The sequence below is a fragment of the Lytechinus variegatus genome, chromosome 2 (assembly GCF_018143015.1).
Source record: "Lytechinus variegatus isolate NC3 chromosome 2, Lvar_3.0, whole genome shotgun sequence".
Taxonomy (NCBI): domain Eukaryota; kingdom Metazoa; phylum Echinodermata; class Echinoidea; order Temnopleuroida; family Toxopneustidae; genus Lytechinus; species Lytechinus variegatus.
In genome coordinates this window covers 78,297,946-78,310,682 of record NC_054741.1, presented here as the reverse complement: position 1 = coordinate 78,310,682, position 12,737 = coordinate 78,297,946, and the positions used below count along the sequence as shown (strand labels likewise).

The 12,737-nt window shown below is 32.6% G+C and overlaps 1 protein-coding gene across 1 annotated transcript in view; it reads left to right on the top strand.

Moving 5' to 3' along the window:
• LOC121409147 overlaps nt 1-3,555 on the top strand; it is a 50,665-nt gene extending 47,110 nt beyond the window's left edge. The window contains exons 19-22 of the mRNA XM_041600983.1: nt 759-834; nt 1,472-1,651; nt 2,212-2,376; nt 2,962-3,555. Coding sequence (XP_041456917.1) covers nt 759-834; nt 1,472-1,651; nt 2,212-2,376; nt 2,962-3,030 — 490 coding nt within the window. The 3' untranslated portion in view covers nt 3,031-3,555. The remainder of the gene's footprint in view (nt 1-758; nt 835-1,471; nt 1,652-2,211; nt 2,377-2,961) is intronic.
• The last annotated feature ends 9,182 nt before the right edge of the window (nt 3,556-12,737 follow it).

The following is a 12,737-nucleotide window of genomic DNA, read 5'->3' as shown; positions in this document are numbered from 1 at the left end:
GAAAAATCAGACAAGCACAATGCTGAAAATTTCATCAAAATCGGATGTAAAATAAGAAAGTTATGACATTTCAAAGTTTCGCTTATTTTCAACAAAATAGTTATATGAACGAGCCAGTTACATCCAAATGAGAGAGTCGATGATGTCACTCACTATTTCTTTTGTTTTTTATTGTTTGAATTATACAATATTTCAATTTTTACGAATTTGACAATTAGGACCTCCATGCCTGAAGCACAAAATGTTAAAATAATGGAATTCCACGTGTTTAGGGAGGAATGAAACTTCATTTTACATGACAATGACGAGAAAATAAAAATATTTCATATAATAAAATACAAAAGAAATAGTGAGTGAGTGATGTCATCAACTCTCTCATTTGGATCTAACTGGCTCGTTCATATAACTATTTTTTTGAAGATAAGCAAAATTTTAAAATGCCATAACTTTCTTATTTTACATCCAATTTTGATGAAATTTTCAGTGTTGTGCTTGTTGAATTTTTCTCTTTTTATTCAAATCAAGTTTTTGTTGGGGTGGACTTGTCCTTTATTAAAGAAAATGATGTCAAATACATGCTTTTATGATTGAATAATTTAATTACATCAGTATATTTTTTTTTAAATTGAAGCTCTTCTAAGCCATACATAGATGTATCATTTAAATAATATTAAGATTATTTACTAATTTTAATGTCTCTTTTTATTTAATTCAGTTTCAATTTAATTGTTATCCTTTTCTTTCTTTATTTTATTCAGGAGATTAGAGGAATCCCACAGTGGGAGTGGGTCATTCAAAGGAAGCCTTTCAGATTCAAGATTGAGGAACTCGGCAGTAAGAATTACATGACGGTTTTCAAATTCAAAGGAAATATGGGCACCGATTCATAAAGTTTGTTAGCTCTGAATGTTACCATAGTAACAGTTATAGATCAGTGTCTCTCAGTCAATCAAACCCATGGATTTCACTGACCTCTTCAGAGCTGACAGTCATTTAGTCATTGCTGATAATTTTTATGAAATGCCCCTCTGATGTTTAGTTTAACATTATGAAATAAAAAACATTGTTTGTCTTAAATGTGTTAATTCATTAGCATGTCATATTCAGATCTTTTCAATATCATTCAATCATATCTTACTTTATTATGTATTTACATCTCATTAAAAACTTCTTATTTTGCAAATGCAACTTAATGATTTGGTATACAAGTGAGTGGAGAAGATGTATGTACACTGCTATTCCTATGTGATCAAATTTATATACTTGGACCCATTGCCGGCAGACTTGCGTTGAAACGCAAGGACAAAAATATAATAATTTGCACGTCTCATATAAGTATTTCTGAGTGTTGAATATCTAGATGTGTTTTATCTTAAGACTTTTCGCAAACCGGTCCCAAGGAGAATATCTTGTATATATTAGGGAGTGTCCATGTATTAAAAAGTATTGTCATTGTTGTCATTTTTGGTAGCTTGGAACATCTACCCCATCATCATCTGTAGGATCTGGTGAGACTGGTACTAACAAACTTCTACGCCATCTCCAGGATAGAGTTAAACAGCTAAGGATTGAGAACACCACTCTCAAACAAGCTAGTAGATTGGATAACAGTCTTGATGGAGGGGATTCAAGCTTTCAGAAAAGCTTACAGGTCAGTCAAATTATTTGCATGTTCAGATACAAGAAAGCGTGTTTTTGAAACTATATTTGTCTTTACAATTGTTAATTCATTTACTTCATTGAGTGTTAATTAACACACTATTAACTCACAAAAGATTAAATTAAGATTATAATGATAATCAGGGTCTCGTAACACAAAGGTTAGCGAGTGATCGTACCCTTGATCTTCACGATTGATTGTACATTGTAGTCAATGGAATCAATCGTAGAAAAATGTTCTACGATCATTGCTAAGTTTTGTGTTACGGGCCCCTGGTTATTTGTAAGGCATTTAATAACTATGCACTGTTTATATCTAAGTGCTAATGAGACATATTCATAAGAGTAGCATAAACATAATGGCTTCAATCGGAGGCTTAAACCCCCTTCAGGTTTCAAATTGTAGTGGGGTTTTTTTTTTTAGCATACGCAAACACTGAGTCTGATTTAGCCATGTGTTTTGGTTAGAAATGTACATTTTCTATCTGTGGTTATTTACTTTGATAAATTTTGCCCAATATATCTGTCTACTTCCATCCCCCTTCTTTTTAGCTTGAAGAGAAAGATCAGCAGCTGTATCGGTTAGATCAGAAAGTCAAACTACTAGAGCGCCAGCTGTGGGTAGCTGAGGAGAGATGCAGGGAAAATGCTGCCCTCATGAGTCAGAAAACAGCAGAGAATGTCAGACTGGAAGGAGCCCTTACCCAACAAACCAAGGTAGAAAGTCAGGGTTTATTTCCTACCAGTCTCCATGTTACAAAATGGACAGAAACAAAATATCTGGCAATGAGACATAAGACTTTTAAATGTCTCTGTGTTTTTTATTGTGTTTTTTTTTCATAAGATGAGCAACATACTAGTCCTACCTGGTGGATGTTTCATAAAGCTCTTTGTAAGTTGAGAGCCACTTTCATGTGGTAAAAGGTGGATTCATTGGCAATGGTTCAGCGCATAAGAATGGATCACCAGTCGTTCTTAAAGTCACTCTTAACTTACAAACAGCTTTATGAAACAGGCCCCAGATGTAAGAGGAATACACTGATAGCTTTGGTATTTTGATAGTGCAACCTGGGTATTTACAGTATTTTACACTTACACAGTCAGTTCCATGAGTTTTTTGGTTTATTATATTAAAACAAATTAATGAATGCATTATTACTTTATTTGGATTTAACTTTGCTTATGTCAATTGTTGCTATGTCTGACAGGAATTAGATTACAGATTGTAAGATTCATTTATAATTCATTGAGGAGATTTCTACATTCAATATTTATAATTTTTTCTTTCTTATTTTTCTTTAGGAGCTAATGAGAGTGGAACGAGCTTACAATAAACTTTCACACTCCACACCAACATCACCTGTGCCTTAAAGATTTTTCAGACAACTGCCTCCAAAGAAGAAAAAAAGACTGAAGAATAATGTTGCTTGTCAGATATCAGTGCTTGGCAAACTTGACTGTACAGTATCCAGGAAGGACTCTTAAAGGGGAAGTTCACCCCGATGAAAAATTTGTTGTAAAAATAACAGAAAAAATAAGAAAAATATTTGTGAAGGTTTGAGTAAAATACATCAACGATCAAGAAAGTTACTAAAATTTTAATTTTTGGATTTGTGACGTCATGTATCAGCAGCTGCCCCGTATGTTATGCAATATAAAGTTTTTAGTGGTTCATAATGACTGTTTTTTTTTCTTTCGTAGGAGTGGGTGTGAAATAATGTTTCTATTGATGCACTGTAAGGTACTATAAAACCCATTTTAAATTTTTTGAGAAAATGACATTTTGTTGATTTTTCCCCTACGACATGCACAAAATCTGCTTGCATATGACATCACAAATCAAAAAATTAAAATTCGAATAACTTTTTCTTCTTTGTTAGATTTTCCTCAAACCTTTGGAAATATTTTGTAATATTTCTTCTGCTATTTTTACGATAAATTTTTTTTCAGGGTGAAATTCCCCTTTTACTACTGATGTCTATGACAAGGTATGGTCTCTATCATTCTATCTTGCCATGACAGTTTGCAGGAAGCAACTTTCCATATTATCTATATCACCTGGTCAGGTTTCCAGGGATGTGTTTTAAGAAATTTATTTACAATTGATTCCAAATATCAGTCACAAATATGCAATTGATAAACCATATGTCACAAGAGCAAATCAAAGTGGCAGATTTTTTTTATGCAAGGATTGCCCTGCAATCAATTGCAAATTAGTATTTGATTGTAAGAGTTCAAGTCACTTGCAATGACACCTTAACATTAATTACGACACTGATCTCATTATACTTTCTAAAACTGGTTCAGGAAACCAGTTTTGGAGATCGCTTTGCTAACGTTCCCACTTGATCACTTGAAAGTGGATTTCAAAACCACTTCGCATAAAGCGGTCTTGTTGCTATGGGAACACTCAGTGGGGTGACATGTCTATCGCGAAATTTGAAACCGAACGGTGGTGTCCTCAATTACGCTAAAACGCAAAGGGATCTTCAAAACTACATAGCAAGGTGGTTTTCTGAACCGGTTTGGGAGATCACTTCCAAGACCACTTCGACTATTTTCATTACACGTTAAGCTAGTTTCCAGTAAACTAGTTTTAGGACAATAGTGAGAACGGTGTCTACTAATATCAGGGATCTTCTATCTAGCATAATCCAGCAATGTCCAAGTTACTCCATCCAAGTCATACCGAGTCCAGTTTACTCCAATATATGCTAATGACCAGAATGCTTTATGCCTTTAACACTGTCAGCTATTCAATTCAGTATTCCTCAGAATGATATTCAATAACTGTTCTTGAAATAGTAGAACAAGCTTATATACATGTATGTGGAAAAGCTGAACAAAGAAAACATTTATTTTTATTGAATTGAACAAATTGTAATGAAATTGTATAGATGAATACCTATCTTTGAGTAGATGAATGCTATAGAATGGCATATCCTTTGAAGTTTATAGAGTGAACAAATATTCAGATATATGACTACTTTTGACAAGTGTTTTGTTTAAATCCAATACAAATGAATTCACTTATACTTACAAGCACAAATATATTGAATTATATTTTATGTGTTTTCTATCTCTGTTCACAATATTGTTATTGTAAAATCAACGATTTTCAATACATTTGTTTCATTTGCATTATCTGAATGTTGTAAGGATTTTTTTCTTTACCTCAGTTGTTCAACTTTCATATTTAAACTTGATCTTTATAATGTTCAAAGTTGGTTTCAATTTCAAAAAATGTATTTTAATCTTACAATTCAAACTATTTGCACAAAATGAACTTATTTGTTATCTAAATCTCATTTACTGTCATACACATATTATTTTTATCTTGCGCATAAATTCTATCTTGCGTATCTATAGATGATACGCAACAGATGAATGCCTGTGTAGACATACACATCGCATAGTTTACCATTGCAATGCGGATAATGTGCTTGCACCCATGTTGCTTTGAAGAAAAAATAAACTAAAATTTTTTTTTTAATAAATAGAAGAGGGTTGGGGCTATTTTATCTCTGCAACGTTTATTTCATCAATTTTTCAAGGTGAATTAACTTCAAATGTTGATTTGAAAAATGAGGAAAAATTATATATTAATTGAGAGTAACACCTTAACTTTATTCCTGTACAATCAGGAATTATTTCATAAGACTCTTCTTGACTGAAATTGTCTCTGAAAGGATGCTTGAAAAGATGCGATATAGACATCAAGAATAAATGAGAATGTCATTTTTTTTAAAGCAATCTCTTTTAAGTCGCACTAGCGTATAGTGCAAGCGTATTCGAAGTCAATAAATTGACGCAATCTCACTCCTTTGCCACACCTCCCGGCAGAATGGATTTTCATTGGTTGAGTGAGATGAGAGAGCTATAAAAGCATGTTTCTCATTGGATATTGCTTCAAAAGTAGGTGTGTCTTACAGAGATAAATTGAAGATAAAATTCTTCTCAGAATTAGGGGTATTTTATCTCACTGATTATAAGGAGATTAAATAATTTATTTTATCTGAGATAAAATGGATCTCAGAATACAACCCCTGGTATTATATGAGCATAGTTTCATATGCCCATGCTAAAGGACTAGGAAGCAATGACTCTTTAAGTTTGCACACACAAGGACAACCGGAATATTTTTGGATATACTCTGATATTGATGATATAAAAGAATTTTACAGCCAGCTTAATTTTTGACCGTGTAGTTCTAAACGTTCTGATTTGCAACCAATTTTCTGCCATATATTTGTATTGTTCTGTTTGATAAAACAAACAATTCATAGGTTTAACTTTGTGATGTTGATTGATATGCAAGACCTTAAGTTATGAGTATAACTATTCAGCAAGCATTGTGCTTGTTTCACACTTTATCAACACTAACACACCCCCTGATTATTCTTTTTAATAATGTCAAATTCAGATGTCCAGTAATGATTTTGTTTTGATATGAGTTTAATTCATATTCAATATATTGGCAGTTTTTATATAGATGTTTTGTTAATGCATCAAAGTAATTAGTTGATTTCTTTATAAATCACATATTGATGTGTACTTTTGTAGTACCCGCATTTAGGACATACATTCTTAGGTAATCCCTCATCATGTCATGTATTTCAACAAAATTTTGTCTAATTATATATTTCAAAATATAATCTTGTATCAAAAAGTTGTTTGTACTTGGAAGTCTGCCCTGTTGCCCGTGATCATAAAATCACCACTTGGCTGGCAGAAGGGCAGTAGATTACACATTAGGGTAATTTTCAATTCATATGCATCTGACAAAGGGCAGAATGGCAATTGACATACCTTAAAATCTTAATGACCTTCTGCTCGCCAGGCGACAGGATACTCATTATACGTGTAAGGTTAGATTTATGAGAAAACAAAATTAAGAAATTTAACAATACTTCAATATGTACATTATTTGAAGTCACAAAGTGCCATGGAAATACATGAAACAGCCCAAAGTTGATCAACATGTATATTAAAGTGTGATGATGCTCTTTCAAAAAAGTTTGACTGACTGTTAATGCTGTGCCTTTTCTATAATATATTTAGAAAAACATGTGTATTTAAATTTATTCTCTTTCTGTTCTACATTTGTTTAATTATTTTCAGTTCACATATATGGTAATATATATTATATTTACTAGCATGTATCGATTGTGTATAAAAATCTATAGATTCAATCATTTCCTAGCAATCATGATCAATTTAAATAGGTTTCACCTTTTTCTTAATTGCTTACTTTAATTTATTCTCTAAGACTTTTAAATGTTTTAAATCAGGTTGACAAAAAATTTTAGTCTGTACACATGACAAAACACAGTATGTATATTTTGTTTTTATGTAATTTCATTCTTTCTGAAAACAAATTAATAAAGTTTGTTTTTTATTAAAAGATCAAATCTTCATTTTGTTATGTTTTCATTTATAATGTGTTTACTTCATACAACTTAAGATGCCATTGCTGTATATAGCACTGTTTGGTGCCTTTATTTATTACAGAAATAAGTGTGAACCATTAGTGTATAATTATTGAATTCATATAAGAGGATATTAGATTATTATTATTAGGATGATGACAATCTTTGCCTTCGCAAAATGAACAAAGTGTGCTATGTATTTATATGAGATTTTTGGTTTATTGATTCAAATATATCAATCATGATAATTTAATTTGATAATCAAATTTTTGAGATGATAATTGTGTATATCTGTAGATATTTATATGATGATATCATTTATTTAAAGACAATTGATGAAGAAATACTAGATGATTATTTCACAAAAGCTATGTTATTTGTGGTTAGTCAATAAATCACAGTGTAGCATGTATAAAGACTTTGATTGACAACTATGTGATCAAAATTGATTGTGTGATATGATGTTGAATTTGAAACAGACATTCCCATGTGTTCATAGAGTAATAAATTGCCAGGAACAACAATACAAAGTATGCTTTTGTCAAAGAGTTTCTTCTTTTCACATAGAAGGTTTCCTGTGAATAAGGCTCTTGCCTTCACGTGGGTGGTTTCTTGGTGTACTTTTTTTTCTCTGGCACAGCACATTCACCACTTGTGCTTTATTGTGGCTTTTTACAAATTTATGGTTGAGAGATTGAAAAGTGCATCAAGCTGCAGGCGCTTTTATTGTGCAATTATGTTGTTTGTGCAGAGATTTGTTGGCAGTTTTCAATTCTTTTGAGTTATTCTGATGTTTGAAAATAACAAATACCAAGTAAGTGTTGACATCAACAATTACGATGCATGGCTGACTTAGGAATATATTGCTTATCCCTACACGATATTGTATATTTCTGAAAAGATAGGCCCTTAATATTTCAACAACAACAAAACTCCAGAAAGAGTACATCTTTTATAATTTCTTTCTTTTTATCTCTTTCCAATATTTCAGTTTTTTTATTTTCAAGAGTGGATTATTTTAAGTGGTATAAAGTATAGTAATAATGATATTGACAGGATACCAAAAAATAAACTCCAAAACAGGTCATAAACATTTTTTTTATATTCATCACTTGCATACAAATTTTACGAATCATGAAAATTAATTAATCAATTAGCAATGACAATGGTGTTGGTGATGGTGTTTGTGGTGGTGGTGGTGGTGATGATGGTGGTGGTGGTGGTGATGGTGGTGATGATGATGGTGGTGGTGGTGGTGGTGGTGATGGTGGTGGTGGTGGTGGTGGTGATGATGATGGTGGTGATGGTGGTGGTGGTGGTGGTGGTGATGATGATGGTGGTGGTGATGATGATGATGATGGTGGTGGTGGTGGTGGTGGCGATGGTGGTGGTGGTGATGGTGATGATAATGATGATGATGATGATGGTGATTATGACAATGAAGATCGTCCTATGATAATGATGGTAATAATACAGACTAAATTTGTACTTACTATTAAAAAAAGGTAAGTTTCGCCAACTTAACAGCATAACTTTCACTTGGGAGGTTTCGGGCAACACTGCCAGGTCAAAATGTTCCTATATAGCCTACAGTTCTGACCAACCTCTGAGTACAAACATTGTGAGGTCATGCAGAAAATAGATATATATTATTGGCAAGTTTGTCACTATTTTAAATTCATAGAGTCATTTTCTGAATTTAATTTCTCAAATGTATTTGATATTTTCAATATTCATGCTCTGTGATTTCTGACAATTAGGATTTTTATGGGTCTCTGATCACATATTTTAGGCGCACTTTCCAATGTTCAGCCGGAATCAGCCCCTGGAATTGCTCAATCCATCTAGATTTATTGGATATAAGAAAAATATGCAAAAAAAACGTTTTTCAAGTATCAATCAATAAACACAAAACAAGCTCATTTGATATCGTCGTGGATGGAGTACAAATTGAAATACAGGGCAAGGAATGTTTAAATTCACTAAATGTTTTATGAACTTTGAGGTGACATGCAATTATGCTTTAAATTTTTGCTAATTTTTGAACTTTTTTACACATAATTTACTTTTTTAGTGTAAAGTTTCATTACATCATTTTACTCAAAACCTCTTTACTATTAAATGCTTCATGTCATTTTAAATCATTACAAATTTCCCTTCTATTTTGCAACTTGCAAATTTTTGTAACATTATTCTCTAATTTTCATATAATAATACTGTATTCCACGAACTTCTCAAAATATTCCTTTTCAGGCATGATCGTAAAAACTCATCAAATGGCGCTGCGTGCTCGCATTTTTATTGATGTGCATAAACCTACTTCTATATGAATTCTAACAACATGAACAAACTATTATGACAGTTTATCTGTCGCAATGCTTTCTCAGAATGTTCAATTTCGTAGGACAAATTTCCCAAAATTTCTTTTTAAAAGAATAGCTCGCTTCTCGCGATCACATTATTCAATCAGGTATGATATACAATTATCTTGATAATGAGCATAAAGCTAAGAAGTCAGCGTTCGGACTACCCCTTAAAGAAAAGAAAAAGCGACCGTTTAGGGAAAATGTGAATGAAATCCCCCCCCCCCTCGATCTAATTAAATGTGTATATCGGGGGTATGCATACACATATAAATGTAATGTAAAACAAGTGTGCCCCTTTCCCTCATTTCGAAAACATGGCTACGATGGCTGCGGATGTTTTTATTTTTTGTCCCGCCTCAGCCCAAAAAGGTTGTGTTTGAGGTCTTAATCACCCCGGCCTATTCTGGTCCAAACAATCACCCCCCCCCCTGCGCAAAGCGATTTTTTTTGGGGGGGGTTATAAGCGGTAAACACTTAATCAAGAATTAATCTTTTAGTGGACATTTTGAACTTTGACAAAACAATTTCAAAATGCATCAACACGCCCTTAGCGGTAATTGATTTGATAATTTGTATAATAATAGTTCTGCTCCTATACTTCTTTTATGATAGTAGTTTTCTCATTGAATGCATTTATATTTTATTTGTTTGATGTTCATTGTTCTTTTTTGTAAGTTGTAATTATTCTAAACATGTTCAGTATGGTCCTTGAATCTTTATGTGACATTTATATATGTTTAAACCGGATAAATAAAATTAATAATAAAACAAATATTAGCAGGGCTAGCAATGAGAGAAAAACAGCCTGATAAGCCTATGATCATCCCTTTGAGAAAATTCTGCTTAAGTAAACGCCCCTGGTAACGATAGATCAGCCCCTTCCCACAGGGGCGGTGAAAAAAAATCATCGTAGGAACGAAATACTATTTTTTTTCAAATAGGAAATTCCCTTTTTTTACTAAATGAAATACTCTTTCCAAAGTATACATTTTAGATTAGAAAATCCCATTTTTTTTTAATTATTGTTATCATTTATTTTTAGTAAGGTAATAGGAAGAAGGCTTTGCTCTACTTTATTCTAATTTGCTCCGTCGCCCTTCCTTTTGCCTCCCCATCCTCATAACAATTAAACAGCATAGGTGTTTCTCCTCCACCCTTCCAGGATTCCCGCCTTCGCCACCGATCATTTCATTTTTGGATTAACGAACCTTCGGAATAACGCCAAAATGTTCGGATTAACGAACCCTTTTCGTTTTCGGATTAACGAACATTGAGGTATAACCAATGTGCGTGTTTCGGAATTACGAACCTTCGGAATAACGAAACTTCGGAATAACGAAACTTCGGAATAACGAAACTTCGGAATAATGAAACTTCGGAATTACGAAGTGTAACCTCATGCAGCATAGAGAATATGCCATTTTAAACACACTTCGCATAATTTGCAAAGATTACGAGGATTTTTTTCTTCTGATATTAAAGGTATTAAATATTGATTCAATAAATTTGGCATTTTTGTTTTGGTTTAACGAAACGTCAGATATACTTGTGATGATGAGGAGGAGGATATAATGATGATGATAATGACGACAATGATGAAGATAATGATGATGATGATGATAGACGGCAATTGTTATGATGTAAAGCTAACCATTTGCATGCCTTAAGTATGAGATGCAAGTAAATCCCTATCATGTACAAATAAGTATAGGTCGTTTAAAAATGTTTGGCCTGCCTATATTGGTCATAAATTATTCATAAGTCTTCTTCTAGAATTTTATATTAAAATTGAGGACAAATGTAGGGCGGTTACACTTCGTAATTCCGAAGGTTCTTTATTTCGTAGGTTCGTAATTCCGAAACACGTAAATTGCCTATATACCTCGATGTTCGTTAATCCGAACATTTATGGCGTTATCCCGAAGGTTCGATAATCCGAAAAGGAAATAAGGTTCGTTAATCCGAAAACGAAATAAGGTTCGTTGTTCCGAAGGTTCGTTAGTCCGAAAACGAAATAAGGTTCGTTAATCATTACGTTTTCGGATTAACGAACCTTCGGAATTACGAACCTCACTTTTACTCACTCACTATTAAGGTTTAAAGTATCCTTAAGTACATGTTTATAGGAATGGTTAGGATATATATATTTTATTTTTTTTGTAATTGAGTCTAATAATTATTATTTTGTTTACCACTCGCTTTTTTTTGTATTTTTTGTTTTTAATTAATAATATTTTAAATACGTGTTATCATTAATGTATTATCTTTTCTCATGTTACCTTGACTGGACCTCTAGGAAGAACAGAGCCATTATATCAATGGCTCTGAATAGAGTGATCCATCCGTATATTTTTATGTGCATGTTTATATATTTATATTTAATATCATATCTTGTGCAATGTATTTTATTGTGATTTTTATACGGTAAATAAAACCAAACCAAACCAAACTTTGTTTACGGACTAACGAACTTCCGGAATTACGAACCTCATTCGTTTTCGGACTTACGAACCTTCAGAATATCCGAACCTTCGGAATAACGAAGCTTCGGAATTACGAATGTATGCGATAGGGCATTGGAATTAAAATTAAACGAAGAAATGGCAATAAGTTATGTTGGGAACAGGATTGTATTTTTCTCTAATAATTTTCATCAAAATCGGATGTAAAATAAGAAAGTTATGGAATTTTAAAGGTTCGCCTTTTTTTCTCTCACAAAACAGTGATGTGCGCAATTCAGGGACAAGCAAATTCTACATGTTCAGGGACGAATTAATCGTTGTTTCACTTTTCACCTATGCCCGTGAGCAAGGTATTTAATCTACAATGCTCTTTTAATCCTGCTTTCAAATAAATAGAAATGCTATATGCATTATTGGGAACTAGATGTGCACTGGTTTAAAAAAAATGAGGAGAAAATTAAAATATTTCATATAATGAAATGCAAAAGAAATAGTGAGTGGATGACGTCATCAGTCTTCTCATTTGCATACCGACCAGGATGTGAATAGAGCTGTTTGTGAAATTAAACGAAACTTTAACATGTCATAACTTTCTTATTTTACATCCGAATTCCATTAAATTTTCAGTGTTACGCTTTTTTAATTTTTCCTTTTTTATTCAAATCAACTTTATGTTGGGGTGGATTTGTCCTTTAAACACGGTCGTATTAGGGAGAAAAGAATAACAACTAAATGAATAGTACTTCCCCTGAACATAATACGTGAGGAAGGAAAGTTCAAGCATGCAGTTAAAATATTTTTTCTTCGCATGAATGAAATAC